This window comes from Fukomys damarensis, unplaced genomic scaffold, assembly GCF_012274545.1.
Source record: "Fukomys damarensis isolate Sample0158 unplaced genomic scaffold, DMR_v1.0_HiC HiC_scaffold_11, whole genome shotgun sequence".
Classification (NCBI taxonomy): domain Eukaryota; kingdom Metazoa; phylum Chordata; class Mammalia; order Rodentia; family Bathyergidae; genus Fukomys; species Fukomys damarensis.
The window spans coordinates 1,132,457-1,154,556 of NW_022900923.1; the positions used below are offsets into that span (position 1 = coordinate 1,132,457).

General features: G+C 58.1%; 1 protein-coding gene across 1 annotated transcript in view; it reads left to right on the plus strand.

Annotated features, from left to right (window-relative positions):
- Nucleotides 1-11,959: 11,959 nt before the first annotated feature.
- The window catches only part of Susd4 (sushi domain containing 4), a 44,913-nt gene continuing 34,772 nt past the window's right edge, over nt 11,960-22,100 (plus strand). The window contains exon 1 of the mRNA XM_033762011.1: nt 11,960-11,992. Within this exon, the coding sequence (XP_033617902.1) occupies nt 11,974-11,992 (19 nt within the window). The 5' untranslated portion in view covers nt 11,960-11,973. The remainder of the gene's footprint in view (nt 11,993-22,100) is intronic.

The window sequence follows — 22,100 nt, forward strand, 5'->3', positions numbered from 1 at the left end:
TTTGTGTGTGTGAGTGTGTAGAGGCATGTCCCATGTGTGTCTACATACAGGAGCATGTTCACAGGAGTGTGACCCATGTCTATGTACAGGAGCGTGTCTCTGTGCTTCTGTGTTCAGGAGCGTGTCCTGTGTCTGTGTACAGGAGCGTGTCTGTGTGTGTGTGTGTATAGGAGCATGTCCCATGTGTGTCTACATACAGGAGCATGTTCAGAGGAGTGTTTCCTGTGTCTGAACATGTCTCTGTGCCTCTGTGTGCAGGAGCATGTCCTGTGTCTGTGTCTGTCTGTGCACAGGAACTTGTCCCTAAATGCAGGGCTGGACCTGGCCTCTGGGAAGTGAGAGGAATTGCAGAGCCCAGTGAGCTGTGTTTGATCTTTTCCTCACTGTCCTGGAGGACTGAGCCTGCTGGAGAGGCTCGCGGGAACCGGTATCCTTGGAAATGAAGGTCCCACCGGGCCATCTCATGTTTCTGCTGGAGACTGGGTCTCCTGTCTCCTGGGATTACAGCATGGCGGGAACTGAGCTCAGAGGCCCCTCCTGGCTGTGTTCTCTTTTCTGGGAGTAACAAGATACGAAAGGCCTCATTTCTGAGGCCTTATTAGGCATTTGTGAGACAGCTGTGGTCGGGTTGGCCAGTGGGTTTGACATTGGCGAGTCCAGGCTGTTCCTTACCCAGCTGGTCTTCAGACTAAGCTCTCAGTATGCAGAAGTTTAAACTCAGAAGATTCTTGTTTTGTTTCCATGAATTAAAACAACAGGATTTGCTTGTTTTACAGAAACTTGATAGGTTTAGGAGTTAATCTGTGAGTGGCTCTCAATTGTTTTGCAGCCCTCAGAATCTAACCCAGGGTGCATCTAGAGGCAACAGTTTTGGGGGAGAATCTGCACATCTTGTCACATGTGAGATGGTGGCTGGAGAGGGCTGTCTGGTTTCTTTACTCAGAGCAGAGGCAGTCTGTCCACAGCCTCCATGTCAGGACAATGGTTCTGATGGTGCCTGGCATTCCAGAGGCTCGCCTGTGTTTCCCCTTCCTGCTGTATGTGGGGGACACGTTGTGCAGTGTTGTGGAGAAGTGCCGTTGTTCATGCTGACTTTGTGGGTGTCCTGTGGTGGGAGAGGCCCAGGGCCTGTGGCTGGTGGCAGACTGGGTCCTGGCTGCTGTGGCTCCAGCCACGGCCTCCTTGCTCCTGGATCGGTTCCTTCCCGGTTGGGATGCACCATAAATCTTTGAGGCTTGAAACAGAAGCCCAGCCTGGAGCCCCATGTCCCACGGGGATGCAGTGGTGAAGTCACAGGCAGCCCTCACTGGGCAGCCCTGCCCCCAAGTCCTGAGGCGTTGACCCTGGGCTGTGTTAAAATTGTCCTGGAGACTCAGGGAGACAGGGATGGCAGGGGAGCTTCCCAAACAGAAGGCATCTGAACCAAGGCTTGAGCAATAAGATAACTGCCCAGGCAGTGTGGGTGTCAGAGGACAATTTTGGGGGTTGAAGGTAGCACTGGAGACCCAGGATGAGAAAGTACAGGTGCTGAGCACAGGATGGGCTGGGAGGTGAGGCGAGGGGACTGGCAGGCTGGGGACCCACGAGCCCACACAGGAACCCACGGGCAGGGCCACACTGGCCTGCACACATGTCTTCTGGGCCCTTGTTCTCTGTGTAGAAAGAATCCCACAGCAGTGGGCAGGGTGAGCAGCAGGAAGACCAGGTGCAGAGCAGTGGGAAGACAGAGACCTGCCCGCCACAAGCGTCTGTCCTGTGCTGGTCCAGGGACACGCTGGGCTCTGCGCAGCGAGAAATGGAGGTGCAGGGCTGAGGGGATCCAGGCTGGACCGTGCCCAGGCAGCTGCGAGCTGGCACTGAGGATGTGCCAGTGCCCGGGAGGGGCTGGCTGTCCTGCTGTTCAGTGCGGAGCCTGAGGCACAGAGGGTGCAGCAGTGGGAAGGCACCAGTCCAGGTGTGTGGGGTGCAAGGGGTCCAGGCAGAAGGCCACGCCTGGGTTTCCGGGCTGTTCCGCTACCTCTGGCTTGGAGTAGGCTCGCTTGCATGTTGTGTTGGATGGTGCTCGATAGCCTTGTGAGTGGGGCAGAGCGAGCCTGCAGAGACCACAGGCTCAGCGTCCAGCTTGGGCGCTTCCCCATCTCCAGGAGGTCGGAGCCAGGAAAGCGCGCTCGCGCGTTGTTGCCCTTCCTCCCTGTTCCCTGCAGTCAGCTCCCCTCAGGGTGTGAACCTCCATCGCTCCGCCCTGACCAGCTCGTCCAGGGGATGTGGCTTCGCCCCCAGGTGCTTGGCTTCTTCCTGAACCCTGTCTGACAGTGCTGGACACAGGCGAGGCCCTGTCTGGGATCCGCCTCCCTGGAGAAAGGATGGAGGGACAACTCGGAGGTGCGGCCCCTTCCCCATGCGGCTCAGTCCTGGCTGGGCTCCAGGGTACAGCTACCCGCTGCCCAAGCTCGGCGCACCGCCCAGGCCTTGGCCAAAAGAAAAGCTTGATTGTGAGGCTGATATGAGGCCATCCGGAGTGAGGGAAAGCCATAGCAGCCCACAGCCCGCTGTCTTAGAGGCAGGGAGCGCAAAGGCAGGGAAGGGAGCTGCATGTCCCGGTGGGGCTGAGGTCCCTTCAGGGATTTGAGCTTTCCTTATCAAGAGGTCACGACTGGGAGCCCGCAAGTGTCCCTCTCTTCGTTATTGTGTCTGGGGTGCATCATGGCTGCCTTCACCTTGGGGAACTGGCGCACGTGTGACCACATCAGGGTCCTCCCTCCGCCATCCACAGCTCCCCTTCAGGCTCAGAGTCTGCCTCCCTGTTTCCCAGTGTGTCTCTTCTGTTTGCCCTTTAAATGACTTGCACTTTGGGCTTCTCATATTGGAGAAACCTCCCACATTTAACCTTCTGTGTCTGATCCATTGCACTTAACACTGTTCTCTCCAGCTGACTACAGTTTGTGCTTCTTTGTGGCAGCGAGACACAGGCCGCTCACAAGATGCTGCTGTCCTGAGCTGTGGACTGTGCCTGGCCGTGCGTGGTTCACTGTGTGCTGACCACCGAGCTGTGTCCAAGGAGCGGAGATTGCGGTGGGCTTTGGGGGCCTGGAGAGGCGACAGAGCACGAGGGCCTAAGCAGCATCTGGCCCAGATCTGGGACCTGCCCTGGCAGTGCTCTGTGGCCGTTTCTTTACAGGAGATCAGGGGCTCATGAGATTGGCAGGGAGCAGTGCAGCGGGTAGAGCCAAGCTGCAGGGCTTTGGGATGGGAGACTCCATGGCCAGGGTTGGGGGGCAGAGGGATAGGGGCTGAGGGCACCTGCCTGGGCTCTGCTGGCCACCTATGACAATTTCCAGTGGGGTGACCGGTGCCCTGCAGGGAAGCCAGCCTCCCCCAGGCTCCTGATAGGGTGGCAGCAGCCACACCCCTGCAGATTACTTTGCTCCATTCCTTCCTCAAGTGGGAGAGCACAGCTGGGAGAGGTGATGGTCCATCTGTCCATCTGTCCTGGAGCTCCGGCCTCCTGTGCAGGTGACTGGGAGAGCAGTCTGCCCCAGAGCCTGGAAGTGGGCTGCCCACTGCCTGGCACCATCAGCCCGGTCTGTGGCAGCCTCAGGGCTGGGCAGGGTGAGGAAGGGCAGCCCCGAGGCCTGGCCAGGGGCACCCACACTCCCCCTGCATCAGGAGGGAAGCCACTGCGGCTCCTGCCACTGTCACCCTGACCTCCACAGGCCGGAGAGGAGGCCAGAGCTCCTGAAATCTTTCCAGGGTTAAAAGAGCTGTATTTGTGCGTGTGTGTGTGTGTTGTGTCTGCCTATAATTCATGGGTGAAATATTTTAGAGAACGTGGAAAACAAAATTAAGAAAATGAAAGCTAGGACCCTGTTGAACCCTGATGTATCTTTTCCTCTGGGAGAGGTAGATGTGTTACTTTGTATCTGCTCTGGCCATATCTTTTCTGGTTTTGCACAGTTGACCTTCTGCTGTGCCTTATTCTGCGCACAGCACTCAGCCTGCCCTGGGATGTACAGGATCCCCTGCCTTGGGCAGTGCCGGAGCGGGCAGCGTGTCCATCAGGGGTACAAACGACTCAGCACAGCACTCAGCGCAGGTCGAAGCTGTGGGACCTGGGTAGGAAAGGTGCCGGGAGCCAGCACTCTTCCGGGAGAAGGGGTCCGGTGCGTTTGGGGACAGAAGACTGGAGGGCTTTCCCGGGAGTCAGTGATTCCACCGAGTGGTCCCTGTGGCAGGCACAGCCTGTGCAAAGGCAGTGGCCAGAGTGGCAGGAAGAGCCGCGTGTGGGGCATGGGTGCCTTTGGGTTTCATTGACCCTGTGCAGCCTCGTTCTGGCTGTTGGTTTGCATTCTGTCAGTTTCCCTGTGGATGTTTTATCTTTATCCTTCTGTAGAAACTTTTCACATAGCCACCCCTCCCTTTACTGCAGTGAGCCTTCTTACAGTTTTCACTCATCCTTTGTTGCTTTATGATAATTCTACCCAGTTCTTTTCTCCATGGTTTCTGCCCTCGGTACCCTGCTTTCCAGAGTTCCTTGCCACCTGAGATTTTGTGGCACCCGTTGCATGTGCGGTGCCCTGGGTCAGTCTGTAAGTTGCTTTGCGTCACCCGCTGCCGCCCCGGGACCACTGTACAGCCGTGTCCCCGAGAGCTGACCCCTGCGCCTGAAGCGTCACTTATGACAGGCAACTGCTGTTCCGGGGCTTCGTTACCTCCCGCTGGCATCTCCGGGCTCCAGTGCTCTCCTGTTCTGTTGTGGTGGCCTCTCAGACCCAACGAGCTGCTCGTTATCCCCTTCCCAGATGTTCCCAGGCCCCGGAGTTCTTCCAGATGGATTTCAGAATTGCTTAGTTAACTTGTATTACTTTGGGACAGGTGACATCTATTTGATGCTGGTATTCTCGGGAAGAAAGGCACACCTCTCCTTTACTGTAAATTTCCTTTCGGGTTGGGCAGAAAGGGCATTGTTGGAGACGCCGTGGCCCTGGGACTGTGCCGCTTCATCTACAAAGCATGGTCACGGAGACAGGACTGAGACGACAGGCGTGGTAGGTGCTGTGGCCCTCTTGGCCCCACTGCCCACGTGCTGGGACCAGTCCAGCAGGGCGACCTTGGCCGGGACCCCGAAGAGCTGGAGAGGCCAGACTCACGGTGCTGGTGGGGTCTGTGGGAGGCGAAGGGCCGCCAGGTGCTCTGGACCATCTCTTCCCCTTGGCCCGAGGGTGACTGAGCAGGTGTGGGGCGCCCATGGGTGTCACTGCACTCTGGGGTCAGGAGGGCTGATCTCCTCTACATGTCTGAGAGTATGAGACAAGGCCTGTGACCCCGCTGTGCACTGCCTTCTCCCTGGGGTGCAGGACCCCTCTGAGCTCCGTATGCAGCGGCTCTGGTCACGGCCCGGCTGCAGGAGCAGAGCAGCCTGGCTATTTTTAAGCTGTCGCCTGCTCTGCTGGGCTGGCGGCTGCGTGCCGGGTGCTGACTCATGATCCAGCCTGCTAATCGTAGCAGTGCCGCGGCCTGCTGAGCCCCAGACAGGCATCTGGCTCTGCATAGTGGGCTCCTGGGACAGAACTGAGGCAGATGGGGCGACAAGCACTGCCCCGACAGGGTCCAGGCGGACCCCAGGCTGCCGCCGTGCTTGTTACCTTTGGACTGTATAAAAAATTTACAGCAGCAGCAACAAAAACAAAAGCCCTTCCCCCAGGAACGCCAGATTGTGACAAGCTCTGCTTCAGGACTTTGCATATCAAACACAGTGCTTGGCAGTCGGAGTGCTTTTGTTCCCAGCCCTGGCACAGGTAGCGTCCAGGCAAAGGGCCTCCAGAGGACAGGTCACTTGGGCGGTGTGAGGTCAAGCATGTCCTTTTCTACAACTTGGCTTCGCCAGGTGCGCGTGACATTTCAGAAGCCGCAGAGGTGGAAGAATGTTCTCGGGAGGCTGGAGGCTCAGACACTGCTCCCCAGGCTGCTGGCTATGGGCTGCCCCATCCTCACCGACCCCGCCACCGGCTGAGAAGGGCCACAGCCACGTGCTGCACAGGACAAGCAGCCCTCGCGTGGCTGGACGTGTTCAGACCCTGCTCCACGTCGGCAGGGATGGAACATCGCCACCAGGACGGTGGCCACCCTCAGAAGAGCAGCCGGTCCTCCCCTGGGATGCAGCCCGTGGCTCCCATAGCTTCTCTGCTCCGTGCTGGGCCCTGCACCCCCTGGGCCTCTGCCCCATGGACAGATGGCCCTGTGCACTGGAGCCGGGTCCTGTGTGCATGATGGCCAAGGGCTGAGCTGTGGGCGAGCAGCGCGAGACTCCGCCCTCGGGCAGATCACGGCCTTCTGCTCCCTCGGGTCCTCTGCTGCATGTGCTTGTCTCCTGGAAGGGTCTTTGAGCATGGTGGCCGTGGGTTACCTGCAACTCCTTCCTGTGGGGTGGAAGAGGACCGCTGCCCCACTGTCAGTCAGCGGTGGTGTCCTTCCAGGCCTGTTCTAAGTGGCCCAGGGAGCAGGAGGACGTGCAGTTGGCAGGCTTGGGACTGGGTTATGTCCGGTCCGGGCGGGATCCAGCCTGAGCTTAAGCCCCTCTGAGTGGAAAGCGCCCAGCCTGCCTTGCCTGCCGCCGTTGTACTGGACAAGTGGCCTATGTCTGGTCTGTCCTGTCACTGGCACTCTGCTCAGCCCTCCACGGTGGGTCCCCGACCCCATTGTAGCCATCCCAGGAGCTGCCACTCTGGACCTCGGGCACCAAGTCCCCCAGCAGTGGCTACTGGCCCAGCCAGTGTGCCCCAGGCTCCTGCTGCCCTCAGCACAGGTGGTGCCTTCTACACTCCAGGCTGAGCCCACACCGCTCACACCCTCCCTCGGTCCTGTTCCCCTGCGCGGCTCCATTGCATCACTATCTTCCTGTCCTCCCAACTCATCGCAAAGCTCTGATCCATGCCAGAGCAGCCTCTGCCCATCCCAGCTACCCTCCTGCAGCCCCACACTGCCCCTCAGCCCTGCCATGGGAGGCCGCAGGTGCAGGGGGCCTGTCCTCCACTTCCAGTGGGCTGTCGCTATGGTCTGTGTGCCCTGAGTTAAGTGCTAGAAACTCAGTTCCCACGGGCAGTGTTGGAGGTGGTACTGGTGAGCAGGGCACAGGCTGCCATGCTGTTGTCACAGGAGAGTGGGCTCGCTGCACAAGTGACTCCGTCGCCTCTGCTTCCTGCCCTCTCTTGGCCTCCACTCTGATGCCCTCACCGGTCATGTCCCCTGCCCTGGACTGTCAGCCTTAGAGCTACAGAAAAGAATTTTCTTCCCACTGTTAGCCTCCTGGCTGTGGCTTTCCATGATAGCAGAAACACATGGACCGGGACCATACTCCAGAACCCTGGTCTGTGGTACATCTGCCCGAGTCCCCCGCACAAGCGGCATCAGAAGTGGGATGGATGCCTGCAGCAAGTGCCCACTCTCCCTGCCGCCCCCACTCTCTCCTTCCTGTTCGCCTCTTGCAGCTGTGTGTGTGGCCACCGGCTGGATTGGACACACTCCCTGGGCGGCCACTCGCTCCCGGGACACTTCTGCTTCTCTCAGTCATCCTGAGGAGACAGCTGCCTCGTGTGGAGTGGTGGCTGTGTCTCCTTCCCAGCAGGCAGGCCTGTGTCCATTTGACAGTCACTCTGTCCAGCTGGCCCACACGTCTGCTATGCTGCCCCTCCAGTCCAGTGAAGAAACCTGAAGCTTTGTGCTGGCCCTGACAGATCTGTCCTGGATAGCTATACTATTTCCATTTGCCTTTTTAAAGACATGAGAAATGGTTCAGGCATTCCCCAGGTGTCAGGGACCTCACTGGAGCAGGCCATGTCTTCCCAGCGGCTCTGCCTAGTGGCCTGTGACCACACCACAGCTGCTGCGGGCACCTGATGTCTAAAGAGGTGTGGTGCCATGGCCTCATATCCTTACCCTAAGCTGCCCTTGTTTTTGCCTCTGTGCTCAAAAACAGTTGCCCTTTCTCTTTGAGACAGAAGCCTTGCTGAGCAATGGCTCTGGGAACCACCATGTGTCAGGTGATCAGGGTGGACGCTGGTGGCAAGGAGGGTGGTTCGGTGGTTTGTACACAGCCACAGACACATGCATGTGAACTCCTTGCAGCTGGTTTAGTTGTGCCCCTGACGCCCAGTGTGTTCAGCTCCTGTGATCCTAGCTGTCCAGTGCCTGGTTTTCATCTGTGTCTCAAGCTCTCCATGGTCTGTGGGCCTCTTGATGTGTCCCTTCCCTATGTGTGTGTCTGTGATCTGTACCATCGAGCCGCCCTCTGGCAGTGGATTTCAACAGCGATGATGCATGAGGAATACTTTTTAGAAAGTGAGCGGCTGCTATCTGGGGACAGGATGGAGCTGGAGACCAGGGGCAGCGGTGGCCTTGCCAGTATCCTCATGGCCGGCTGTGCAGGCTGCAGCCGCCCATGTCTGTTTCTGGCTGTGAATGGCCAGCTGCAGAGACAGGTAGGGGTTTTGTCATCACGAGTCTCCAGGGGCCCTCTGAACCTCTAGTGTGCTGGACACTGTCGGGCTCTGGAGAGGGCCACCAGCAGTGGCCCTGGAGTCGGAAGGACTGGGTCCTGTGCACACCGGAGACCTTAGCTGTGCGGGTTCTTCAGTTTCCTTAAAAATCAAGGCAGACTAAAGCTCCGTGTGACATTACCAAGATGCTACCCCAGGAATGGCACAGATCCGTGCAAGTTGTAGGTAAATAAGACAGAGGTAGGAATTCTAAAACACAGGAAGTGTGGCCTGGATGGACATGTACTGTGAGAGGGGACAGTTCCCCACCCTGCTTCTCAGACTAGTCACAGGTCCACCACTGCATTGCTTGCTCCAACGACTGACGTACAATTGGGCTCTTAAATGTTGATTGCTCAGCGTGGAGAAGGACGGGCATGAGCTTTCTCTGTTTCTCCTCCTGCTCTCGAGGTTGTTGTCTCCCACTTCTTTAAATTAGCAGTGGTCATCGGAAGGCTTTGTAAGTCCTGGTCACTGCTGAGACAGACAGGGTGGACTGAGCATGGGTTTCCACTTCTGCGTGGGGTGGAGTCCAGGGCCTCAAGCAGCCAGCAAGTGCTGCCCGGCAAAGCCCCACCCCAGCATTTCCCTGTGGACAGACGCAGCCAGGCGCTCGCCACGTCCTCTTCTCCCTATTACCCTGATAATTTCTGTTCTCCTGTTGGTGTCCAGTTTCCTGAACCCGTCTCTCCTGCTTCTTTGGATTACACCCTGATTTTGATGGAGCTCTTGGTTTAGTAGCTTCTTGAGTCAGGAGGTAGGAGGTAGATGTTTTGAGTAGTAACTGAATGTTTTCTTCCCTTACTCTTACACTTAGCTTGGTGAAGCATAACATTTTAGCTTAAAAATCACCTCCTTGGGATTTTGAAGGGATTGCTCTGTAACATCCAGCTTTGGAGTCCTGATGAGTCCGCTATCACTAGAGTCGCCGTCTTTCACATGGGGCCTGGTTTCTTGCTTCCCCGCTGTCCCCAGAGCTGAGACCTTCTCTGTATCTGTGGTTCTCTGAAATTTCCCAGTGGTCCATGTGGCATGGGGTCTTATGCATTCTGTTTCTGAGAATTTTTTTTATATTGCTTCTTTGATTATTCCCTCCTCTTCATTTTCTCCCTCTCTCCTGGATTTTTTGTAAATGAGATGTGAAATGGCTTTATGTTTTTTCTCCAATTTTCTATGTCTTTGACTTTTTTGTTCTCTTCTTAGAGATCTCCGTAAATTTCCTTCCAGATTTGTTGTTGAAATTTAAGAACATTCTGTTTCTTTTTACTGCAGCAGACATGGGTGCATTATATTCTCCTACATCTCCGAGGGCATTACCTGCGGAGTTTTCATTCTGCATTGTCTTGTATTTCTTCATGCTCTGTCTTTCAAACGGAAGCTTCCCTACCTGATTGTAGTTCTGGCTGAGACGAGTGTCCCACTTACGCAGGGCTGATTCCTGGGCATTGCTGGGAACCAAGTGAACTTCTGGTTCATTTCACCTCATGTAGGGTGATCCTTCCCTGTCTGTCTGGGCATCTTTTCCACACCCAGGCTCCTGGAGGCTGAGCCTGTCCCTTCCTGCTGGGGAGGGTCCCCCAGAGGCAGGCGGGGAGAGGAGGGTGCATCACCGCTGCAGCTCAGCCCCATCCCAGCTCTGCGTTCTTCTCACTGGTTGAGGTCCCAGCCCTTCCCTCTGCTCACCGTTCCACCCAGTCCTCCCTCGTAGGAGGCAGAGGTGCCTTTTGTGTTGTTGCTCTGCTTTCAGTGTGGTTGGGGATTGTGTCCTTTCCTGCTCCTTTCTCTCCAGGTCAGCATAGTTTGGGGAAGGAGCAAAGCAGTCCGGAGTTCAGTCTGCTGCATTCAGCAGGAAGCCCACATTTTATTCCAGTTTGTTTTGGGATCATTTTTAGATTATGGGCAGTACAACCAAGCCCTGTCTCTTGCTGGTTGGAGAGTGGTCTGCCTGGTTGGATCCTCACACTGGCCAGCCCAGGAGGCCCTGAGAACCTTGCTTCCCAGGTGGAAGCTGGCAGAGTGGTTTGATGACAGCCTCAGAGTCCCTGAACAAGGCTCGTGCACATCTCCAAGCCAGGGAGGCTGTTGTCGAGGGCCAGGAGGGTCCGGTTCTTCTCACGGGCACAAAGAAGAAAGGCAGGACCAGTCCAGGCCCATGACGCTGAGCTGGCTGGGGCTTGGCCGGGACAGCAGTGTGGACCGGGTGCCTATGGTCGGCAGCAAGAGCAGAGTCCTCTCGGGTGCCAGAGCGTGGCACCGTACCTCTTCTGACCTTAGACCCTGGAGAGGAAGGAAGTGTGACGGTCAGGGCAGGAGGGGGCCGCAGCTCGGGCCCACACCTGTTCCAGCTCTGTGAGACGTGGAGGGCCAGGTGCAGGGCCGGGGTTGTGTGTGCAATGTAAGGTCTCTCATCTGAATGACCTTCAGAGTAACCAGGACGGGGAGTGTCACTGGACCGGACAGAATGAGGACTTTCTGTGTCTGTGTGCAGCGCAGAAGGGGCTGGTGCTGGGCTATCCTCGCCCAGCAAATAGCGCAGTAAACACGGCTTCTGCTGGAGAGCTTACCTGAGTCATCAATCCCTTTGATGCTCGCTGGAATCCAGGGGCTGTGTGGGAGCCTAGAGAGTTAGTCTGTGCACACAGCATGACATTTCCACAGACGTGCACGTGTGTGTGTGTATGCGCGAGTGTGTACAGGGCAGCTGCTTGGAGGTGGCCTGCTTGCTTCCTGGGAGCCGCTCCACAGACTCCAGGGATTAGGGTCACGCAGCGTCCCGACCCACCGCCCAGCTGCCATTCACCTCGCCGCCCACATCTGCCGCCCACATCTGCCGCAGGCCTGGGACGAGGAGGTGCAGAGAGGGCTCGCGGCCTGTGCCACATGGGCCCCCTGGCCGCCCCGTGCTCTGCAGGACCCAGGGAACACTGGGCAGCCAGGCTCCGCAGGGTGAGGGCCTGGATGTGGGGTGTCGGGGACGGGCTAGGGGCTTGTGTGGCCGTTGGTTATGTTGTCACTCTCCAGTGTTTCCAGGACTGCAGGGAGCTCCAGGGCAATGGGGTGAATTCCTGGAAAGGAAAGAGGAGGCGCCACGCTGGCCAGGTGTCTGTCCTGAGCCCTGCCTGGGGAGCCGGTGGCTGAGGTCGGACGGGGTTTTCCCGGCCTGTTGAAGGGGCGTGAGGTCGGGCTCCTGGGTGCCTAGGCCCTTTGTGAGGCTCACCCGGCTGCCCTCAGGCGCGGGCCGGCCCTGTTCTGCCGGAAGTGGCAGCCGTGCTGACGCATGAGCCTCACAGCCACTCAGGGGAAGCAGTGATGAGAAGGAGGAAGCTCGCGTGGGAGACCTGGAGCTCTCTGCCACCCTGGGTGTGAGAGCTGCGTGTGCGCTCCGCGGGCCGCCCCGGTGACCGTGTCCATCACGCAGTGAGCAGCAGGAGCTGCTGTTGGAATGGCGCAGACGCTAGGAGGTGGGCGTGGGGGGAGGCCAGGCGGGCAGCCTGCGGCGAGGACCCTCAGCCCAGGGGAGGGCCGTGGTGAGCAGGCTGCTGGCAGGGTTGTCAGAACAAGGGTCGGCCCTCGGACTCCCTCCTGTGCTCCCCTCAGAGAACCGCATTTCCACAGAGGCCCCCAGCCATGGGAACAGGACCAATGGCTGCTGTCCTCCGTTTACTCGAATTTGCCTCCTGTGCTTGAGCTCCACTGCTGTTGCCTGGGGCGCTGACTGCATCAGCCACATGAGGCCCAGACGCGCAGTTTTATTTCTATTAATGCCAGCAGAGAGAGAAAGTTAAAAGCAGTAACCAAGACAAATGGTGCTGTTATTGGCAGATTTTCCTTTTGCTGTCAGCTAACCTGTTTTATTTCTCTTAGCATCAACTTTATTTTCTCAGTTCCTGTTTTCTGAATCTCCTTGGCTAAGACTTAAAATTCAATGAAAATAGGCAATGAGGGTCTTAGGAAAGAATAAAGATATCTCAGCAGAACCTGGAAGGCATACTGAGCAGGTGAGGGACCGAAGGCCTGGGAAATTTTCCGAACAGAAAACTTTTATTTCTTCACTGTGATGCGAGAAAGCCACGTGTGGATTGTGGATTTGTCGGAAACGCAGCCCTTTGTGTCTGCTTCCGCACGCTGCTGGGCCAGTGTGCTTTTAATTTTTTGGTGGCAGTGGAGAAATGGCAAAGCCTCCCAGCTGAGAGCGTGCTAGGAATCCATGAGCGTGATAATGAGGATGAATGTGAGCTGCTTTCCCCAGAGACGGGAGTAAGTTTCAGTAGCAGGCCTGTCACCCGCCTGGGCTGGGTGGCCCAGGCTGCAAGGTGCAGGAGCAGAGGTGAATGCCCGTTTGGGGCACAGCAGATACTGGGGCTGATGGTGGCACCGTGCAGTGCTCTGTCTTTGCATCTTGGGTATGGAGGGAGAGGGTGCCCTGTGGGCAGGGATGGAGGCCAGGCCCAGAGCCTGCTTCTCTGTGCTGCACTCTCCCCGGGACGGGTGTCCACCTGAAGCCTCCCTCGGGGAGATGCCAAGAGATGAGAGCCGGGCAGGCCTGACCGGAAGCACTGTGGGCAAATGCTGCCCATGCGGACCGTGAGGCCAGGGCAGCTCCCTGTGAGAGGCCACTCGGCACCAGCCGAGTCCCAGGCTGGCCCTGAGCCCATCTGCTTCCCCAAGCATGGCGGTCCCACGGTGGGTGGGGAGCGTGGATGTGGGGTGAGTGGGACCTTGAGCCATGGTCCTGGACGCCCTCAGCCTAGTGGCTCACCCTCGGGAAAGCCCTCCTCTCTCACCCCCTGGGACGCATGAGGTCCCAGGACATGGGGGTCTGGGAGAGAGCTTGGGAGGGGTTCTGAGCCCCTTTCTGAGGACTTCCTGACACCTCCTGTGCTGTGAGCCCACCAGGCCTGGTCCCACCCAACCCGGAGTTAGCTGTTCTCTCAGCTAAATTTGGTCAGATGCTGCTGCTACCGGGAATTCTTTTATCTTCAGATTTGCCTTTAATTTTATTAAAGACCTCCACACAAGGGCCTTGCCCTCGGGGGAAGACACATCGCCCCATGATGGACCCTTCAGCACTGCTGTGCGCCCGGTTCCTCTCCACCAGGGAAGGCAGAGGACCTGGCTCAGCTGTGCTGTGGCGTGGAGTGTGTCACACAGAGCGGCCCCTGGGCTCCGGGCAGCACAGGCATCATGGCCAGGCGGAAAGGTGGGGCTCTGCCTGGGTCTGCAGATGGCTCACATCCGTCTGGAGATCTGAGGCCTCTGCCCTGACAGAGCTGGGTCCTCCTCAGCCCCCTGGAGACACATCCTTGAGAGGGACTTCTCCAGAGAGGACAGGCCAGGTGCTACTGTGTTAAGGCCCCGTGCCTGCAGGGTGGCAGATCCTGGGAAACTCCTTCTCTCTGTGCCAAGGCCCAACCCTCTGCCATGGGTCTTGGAGGATCCACGTGGATGGGAGCTCAGGCAGAGTAGTCTGGTGCAGGCTCTGCCTGCGAAATCTGTGCCGTGACTGAGGTAGCGATTGATTGCCTGGCAGCCATGTGGCCTGAAGCCACTGCCCTTCACCATCCAAGCATTTTCATTCTTTCTCTTCATGGCTGCCAGTCAGATGTCCCTGCTCCCTGCGTGCCTGGCTCAGTTTCCCCTCCTGACCATTTGCTGTCTGCTTGCTGGTGGGGGGCGGGATGGGCTCATAGTTGGGACAAGCAGGGGCACATCCACGCTGCCCTCACTGCTCAGAAACAAGATGAGGGCGAGCAGCGTCCTCTACCCTGGAGCCCACCTGTGGCAGGTGGTGAGAGGCCGCTCCGATGACTTGGCTGACCAGGTGAGCTCAGGTTAGGCTAAACCAGGTCAGGCTCTCTGTCTGTCTGCTCCTGCCTCTGAAATGGGCCCTTCCCTCTTTCTTGAATGGCATCTGGGCCCCGGCAGCCCCCAGTCTCTATGGCAGTGAGGGGTATGCTGGCCTTGGGCTCCTCTCCTCAGTGTCTCAGTCGCCAGGACCTCAGAGCCCTTGGCCAGTGTGACCCTTGGCCCTGAGTCTGCATCTCGGCCAAGACCTGGGCTTGCAGGTCCGTCTTCCATCACTGTTCCAAAAGCCTGAAGTTGGGCACCTTCAGAGAAGAGGTTTATTTAGCTCATCGTCTCGGTGACTGAACATCCACGACCAGGTATCCTCATGGGAGTGACTTCTGGGGGTCATGGTGTGTGTAGAAGGGAAGTCAGATTGCCAGAAAAAGGCCAGAGCATGACACATGTCCCATGGCCCCTTCAAGGCCACAGCCCAGGTGACCTGGTGACCTCCCACAGGCCCTGCCTCTCACAGCTGCACCGGCTCATGACACCTGACGCTCAGTGGCCTGCGGTGGCTGTGGAGCCCCTCACCCCAGCTTCTGTGCAGCAGGCTCCAGCTCTGTCCCCAGCTGCCTCCCACTTCACCTGCTGGAGCCCCACACCCAGAGCCAGGTGTCAGAGTCCGTGGGGCATGAGCTCGTCTGCGTGCCTCGTGTTGTGCTGCACATGTGTGTGGTGGCAGCCTGAAGCTGTCCCGGAGCCACGGGGAGCTGTGGCCTCAGCCTTCAGCTCCTCCCTCACCCCCCTCCTCCTTGAGGATCAGCCAGGATGAGGGTGGGTACCCTCCTGGGGAAGGAGGCCCACTGTGATTATGTGGAGGCTGCAGGGAATGTGATTAGAAGGGAATGAAAAGTACAACAGCTTAATATTTTCAACACCCATTCCAGTTGCACACACATAAATAAAAGTTCTCTATGCTCATGAAAAGCCTGCTCTGGCCAGGCAGGTAGACTCATAGCCAATAATCTCAAGATGATTTGGTAAATGCACAGCTCCTGTGCAGGCTGGGGCGCCTGCCTCACACACGTTGCACACACGCATTGCACACACACCTGCATGCACACAGCCCAGGCCACACCCTCCAGTCTCCCTGCGTTCACCACCACTTTCTCGTCTTGGGTCCTAGCTGGCTGCGGCAGACTGTCGCCAGCGAGGAGCCTGCCAGGTGTCCTGGAGTCATTAACGGAGACCATAAGGCCTCGGGCCTTTCCTGTGGCCCCAGCTCCAGGCCTGACTGGGTAGTAATCAGCATGAACTCTCGGGAACCTAGTCTAATGGAATTTTTCTGTGGGACCCACGAGGTCAGTAAACACAGACGAGAAACAATTATCTTCATTTGTGTGGGTCTTTGACCAAGGTCTGGCATTTCCTTTACTTATGGGGTGAAAAGTGACAGGTAACCCTCTGGTGCCTGTGACTGTGTCGCCAACAGCGATCAGAGGTGTCTTCAGGTCTGGGGCTGCTAGTGATTCACACCCCCAGTGTGTTAATTCACTGCTCTGAGATGGGGACTCAGACACAGCAGTCAGCGTCGTGTCGACACCGTGCTACAGATCTGTTCGTCTACAATAGTTTGGTGCTGTGTTCGGCACCGCCAGCTTCTTTTACAATCCGTGCATTTTGTCTGCTGCATTTGGAGAAGGGTCCATGGGTGCCAGCCACTTGTCGGAGACCCTGGTCTAGCAGGCTGTGAGCCCACAGGTGCGAGACCGAATGAGCGCAGCGCTGCGGCCATCCAAAGCTGGTGACACTCACAGGGTGTCCGCACCACCCAGGGCAGATGGTGATGGTGGACCACGGGTCCTGGTCACTCCCACGTGGTCACTCCTTGGGGCCCCGTTTCCAGAGGAGGACACCAAAGCCACACAGTGTTCCCTCTGCCGTCACACAGTGAGAGTTGGGCCGACTTAGCCCTGCAGCAGACACACTGAGCTTCTCAGCCCCCCAGGCTGGGGAGGCAAAGCAGGAAGCAGTGCTCAGGGCTGGTCCAGCACCCAGCGGGGCCGCAGATGCCTCTCCCCACACAAGCTGGCAGCTGTCTCGAGGAGACCAGGTCTGTTGGGGCTGCACCCCGGCCTAGCCACAGAAAAAAAGCCCCTGGGGTCACCAGGCCCGTTTTAGGCCACATCAGCCTCCACAGCAGTGTCCAGGGAAGTCAGAAGAGTAAGCAGGAACCCCATAGGACTGCCCCTCCTCTGGGAGCCTGGACAGCTCGGGTGCCTCTCGTGTTGGAAGGGGCACTCTTAGACCCTCTGTGAGTGAACCTGGAGCTGTGGGCTGGGTGCCCACTTCTGCTGCCCCTTTTCCTCTCCACGTAGGGGAGCTATCTGCCAGCAGCGGAAGCCCAGCCCCACCTGTGTCCAGCCAGCTGTCCGCTTCTGTGTGGGGACATCATACCCAGGTCTGTGGGCACCCAGGAAGCCGAGGGCATGGCTGCTCCCTGCCCTGTCCTGCTGTTGATGCAAGGCATGGTTCTTCATGGGCACAGGCCACCCCTTTATCCCGTGAGGCCATCATGCAGGCACAGGGGGCCCTGCTGTCCCTTTCAGATGTGCACTATTTACTGGGGCAAGACAGATGAAAACAACTCATTCTGTGTCTGCAGACAGTTTTCTAAAGGACAACCGTCTGCAGAAGAGGAGGGACAAAGGGAAGCCTGCATCCCTGTGTCAGGTTTTCCCTCTGATCCTCACTGCAGCCTGGAGAGGACGCACCTGGTTCAGCGTGGTCCCAGGAGAGTGACTCATCTGGTCAGGACCCCTGTGGAAAGCAGCAGAGCTGGACAGGACTGAGACCCGCTGCCTCAGGCCCTGGCCTCTCCAAGCAGCAGTCAGGAGGCGCCTGGCCTGCCCAGCAGGTGGCTGTGTCCACGAGTGGAGCCCAGTGAGCTGGACCCAGTGGGATCCCAGCCCTGGTCACAGGCTGTGGTGCCAGAGCCCTGTGGGGATGGTAGGGAGAGAGGCCTCATCCTCTGCTCCCCAGGGCACGGGCCTCAAATGCTAGGACTGAGCCCCTCTCCTCCCACGCCACACCCTGAGGCTTCTGCCGGCCATGGTAGGTGTGGGTCACTGCTCTGTCCCTCTTCTCCCAAGCCCACACCACCTGTCCCTGGCCACCTGTGTCCTCTGGGTTGGCACACAGGGCTGGACACCTGGGGCCTCCCTCCCAGAGTGCAGGAGGACAGATTCTCAGCCGTGCCCTGTCCCCTCGTCCAAGTCCACTGCAGAGTCAGCCCTGCTCTCCACCTTAGGGGGCCTGCTGCCCGGAGAGGAGGTTTTTACAAGGTGGGGGTGCTCAGTACACCCTCCCCTGCACCCCACCTCTTAAACCTCAGGGTTGCGTTCCAAAGATCAGCCTCCCTGGCCATCAGACCTGACCTCTCAGACTTTCTTCTTTGACTAGCTGGAAACTTTCCCACAGGAATATTTACCTAGAACTCCACAATAGCAGAAAACAAGGGTCGGTCCTGGGACCACCACCCCCACATCCTCTCTGCTCTGAGTAGAAGCTGCCAGAGGCAGCTGTGTTCTGGAGAGGACGTCTGCGGCCAGTGGAGACCAGCCCGCTCAGAGGAGGTGCGCATGGCCAAGCTGGCTCCTTTTCCCCCCTCAGTTCTGCTGCGCCATGTGCCTGCCCCACCTCCACCCTGCAGCCCAAATCCAGCCCAGCTGCTGGGCTGCACAGTCAGGGCCTGCGCACCAGGTGTTTCATTCCATCCCTGCTGCTCTGGGAGGCAGGCGTTGCTTGCCCTGCTTTGCCGGTCTGGAGGCTGTTTTGGGAAACAAGAAGGCTCAGCACTGGGCAGAGGCACAGCCAGAGCTCCCGAGTTCTGACTGCTCTGGGTCTAGGTCACCCCTCGCCTCTGCCACCTGCCACCTTGGCCCGGGGCTTGAGCACACACGCAGAGGACAGAGCCCCAGAGTGTCCCAGACACCTGCACATCTGGCCAGCTGGCAGCAAATGGGGCTCCCACCTACCAGCCTCCGTCATGTGCTAGAACAACTCCCAGCCCAGAAAGTGCCGCCCTCAATTTTGTTATCCAGGACCAAAGCAAGGCTGGACAGAAAAGAGACGCAGGGTCGGGTCTGAGGCCCTGATGCAAATCTCCCATCCTCAGACACACTGCTCTCCCCAGGCATGGTGTCCTGGGTTGGGCACTCCGTGCTGTGTGCGTGCCGGGTCTCTGGTTGCTTCCCGAGCCACCTCTTCTGCATAAGCCACCCAGTGATCTCCATGAGTCGCCTCTTGGCCTAGGCTGTGTGTCCTGAGGACACGTCCATCCCTCAGGACCGCCAGGCCTGCCTTAGCAAGGACTACCCAGCAGCAGGCGCGGGGTGGCTGAGCTTCCTGCATCACCCGGATTCCTGTGCTGCCCGGCTGGTCGCAGACCTGGCCGTCCTCACAGGCTGCGCGGCTGTCACCGGCTGATAGTGACTGGGAGTGGCTGGGTCCTCCCCGCTGGCTGCTGGGGCCAGTGGGGACCCTGAACAGTGGGGAGAGCAGAGGTTTTGCTTGCATCCCACTGAGGCAGCCCTGCCTCGTGCTGCACCTCAGATTCCAGTCAAATCTGCTGCCCATGGGCCTCAGTTTACCCCTCCTGTCGTGCTCAAATTGTCCTTGAACAGCCGTTCGGAATTTCCTGACAGCCAGCTTCCCTGCCTCTGGGGTGTCCTCGGCTCAGGGCGGATGAGGTGAGTCCAGGTCCCCTGTGATGTGCCCAGTGCCCCGGGGTGATGGAGTGGCCAGGGAGCAGGACTCGGCTAGGTGCCCACCTGGCCCGTCCCCAGAAAGCCCAGGAGTGACTTCGTGGGATGCTCGTTCCTCTCATGGAGCTGAGGCCCAGGCCGCCTGTAGTTCTCAGCCTGCCCCGGCTAATGAGTCAAATTGTAGGTGCTGTCAAAAATTAAGTAGCAGCGGCTTCATTTTCTTCCCATTGAACTTTGAAATTACAATGATCCCATTCGCACAATGGCTCGAGGTATGAATATATGGCTTGCAGGATCCAGGGCCCTTAATTTAACCAGAATCACGCATTCTTTCAAATCAGCTGGCGTAAAATATTCCAGGCAGCCATTCCCACACCGAGCCATTAGCAGCACAAATGAAGCAGAGGATTCCTCCCACCCCTGGGCTGCTAATTAGTGACTGGGCAGGTGGAGGTGTGGCAGAGTAGCAGAGCCTTGCTTGAGAGAACTGAGCTTACGGCAGGTTGGGCAGCAGCCAGTCCTGGAGCTCAGTGCTTTGCTTCCAGCCGTGAGAGGGAGCCAAGCCGGCAGATCCGGTGCCGGCCCTGCTTCTACAGGGTCCGCAGTGCCTGGTTCTCTGCCTTGTCCTGTTTTCTGGCTGTGACAGTGCAGGCTGCCTTTGCAACAAGAACCAAAGACTGACCTGCTTCCGTGTCAGGGACTGGTGATTTCACTCCATTGGTGAGGAGAGTGAGCCAGAATGGCCTGTCTCTCTGAGCAAACAGGAAGGTAACGCAGCATTTCTGGGAGTGCATCTCATTCCCACACTTGTCTACGCACAACCCCTCTCCTGCTGGGCGCTTTTAACGCCATGTGAGGGTGGAAGTCGCCCAGAGCAGGGAAAGGAAGGGAAGCTCTGCCACCCAGAGATGACCCAGCATCATCGGTAACGTTCCCTTCCTCCCTGGGCAGTGTCGGTCAAGCTCAGAGGAGGGCATTTGTTCCGGGCCTGGTGGGGTTTCTGGCTCACCTTCGTCCTACAAAACCAGCCCCCCGACAGTGGAGTGGGACCCGTGGCCCGGCAGGGGCTGCTCCTGCCTCGGCCCACTTCTGTGTGGTTTCTCCCGGAGGGCAGCCCTGCCCCAGCACTGTGGCTCTGGCTGGTACGACACCTTGGGAACCGGGGCTGCAGGGCCCAGTGGCCCCTCATGTGCTGTCTCCGGCTGGCGGGTCACAGATGCACTGACCCATCAGCCACCAGAGGCAACTGGTGCCCAGGGCAGGAGGGACTGGGGCCCGGCGCCTGTGACCTTGGGCTCTGGGTGACAGCACCTGCAGGGCCATCCTTTCCCGCGTATCCAGGGCCTGCCTGCCCTGCGGTGGGTTTGACTCTGGGCCGTGCACATTTTTCACCCGTCCCAGCGTCACATTCCCGTGTGTCTGGTGTTTGCTTAAACGAAAACTAACATTTGTTTCTTGATTATGTGTTCACAAGGAGGAACATAAAAGTCCCCCATGAGCCTTCAATCCTACGTAACGCGATTAACGTTTATTTCTTTCGTTCTTTTTTTTTTTCATGTACCTGCATTCTTTTCCCAAGTTAAAAAAAAAAAATCTTTGCTTCAAGTTCATGTAAATGTAGGGAAATTTTCCATAGTCATTAGCATTTAACGACTGGGAAGTCTTCAGAAACTCAAGTCAGTGGCTTTGGAGCACTTTGTGGTATGAAAGGCCGCTTGCTGTCATTTCGCTCTGTGCCCCTGCGGGCGCTTCTGAGGAAGCACTGTCTGTCCACGTGTCGGGAATCGGGGTCTCCTGTGGTCAGAGTCACGGCTGTGCTCCTGGCAGGGCCGAGCATGGCTGAGGAGATGCTCTGTCCATGCCACTGGCCACCCTGTTTGCCCAGAGATAGCCCCAGAGGGGAGGGACGGTCCTGCGGGGCATGGGACCAGTGACCGTGAGGGGCCAAGCACATTCTGGAATGTCGCCTGCTGCGAGGCCCCGCCAGCTCCAGGCCCACATGGCCTGGGGTTCCCAGGTGACCACATGGGGACAGGAAGGAGCTCCAGTGATAGCACTGGCCACCATGGACTTGAGTGTCCCCCAGAGCCTCGGGAGCTCAGAGCTGGGCCTTGGAAGTGACTGGGTCATGGACACTGCCCTCGTCTTTGGATTCAGCCACGGATGAGTGATGGCTGGCAGCTGTTGGGAGCGGGGCCTGGTGGGAGGAGGTTACTGGGGTGAGACCTTGTGTCAGTTACTTTTCCCTCAAGGCTGAGACAAAATCCCGACACTAAAGTTAGAGGGAAGAGTTTACTTGGCTTACAGTTTGTAGAGGTTCCGTCCATAGTCAGCTGGCTCCAAGGCAGGGATGGCAAACAGGCCTCACAGAGGAGGAACAACAGGGCACACACACAGTGGTAAAGGCAGCAAGAGGGCTTAACAGCGTCCTTCTGCCCCTTTTATCTTATTAGGGCCATCGGGATTAGGGCGCCAGTTCTCGCATAGTGGTTTAGAAGTCATGCGCCCTTAAACCCAGCATCCCATCCCAGATTCAGCCTCCTCTGAGAAAGGAGGCCCCACCTCATCCTCACGAGGCTCCAGGGGACATCTGGACCCAAACCAGAGCAGGCCTAGGGGCTGCATTCTTGTCCCCAGCCCCTCCCGTCTCTGTCCCCAGGTGCCATGGGCTGAGCGCCTCTGCCCCTCTGGGCCCTCCTGCCTGCTGTTGCCTTGGAGCCAGCTGACCAGGAACTGTGTGCCTTTGAGCTGTGGCCTCAGGTGCTCCGGCCCTGCAGCGGGAAAGCGACAAATATGTAAAATACAGGTTTTGCACTGTCCACTAGTGAGAGACCTACCAGGGTGTTCCCCAGCTAGACCAGTCTTTGGGACAGGTGCCCACCATCCTCCTGCAGGGGCTCTTCCCTGTCCACACCAAGAATGGACCAAGTTGAGTGCTGAGACTTCAGGATCCTCTAGTCAGTGCAACCAGCAGGCCAGGGCTGCCCTCCTGGAGGCCTCCCCCTCCCCCTCCCCC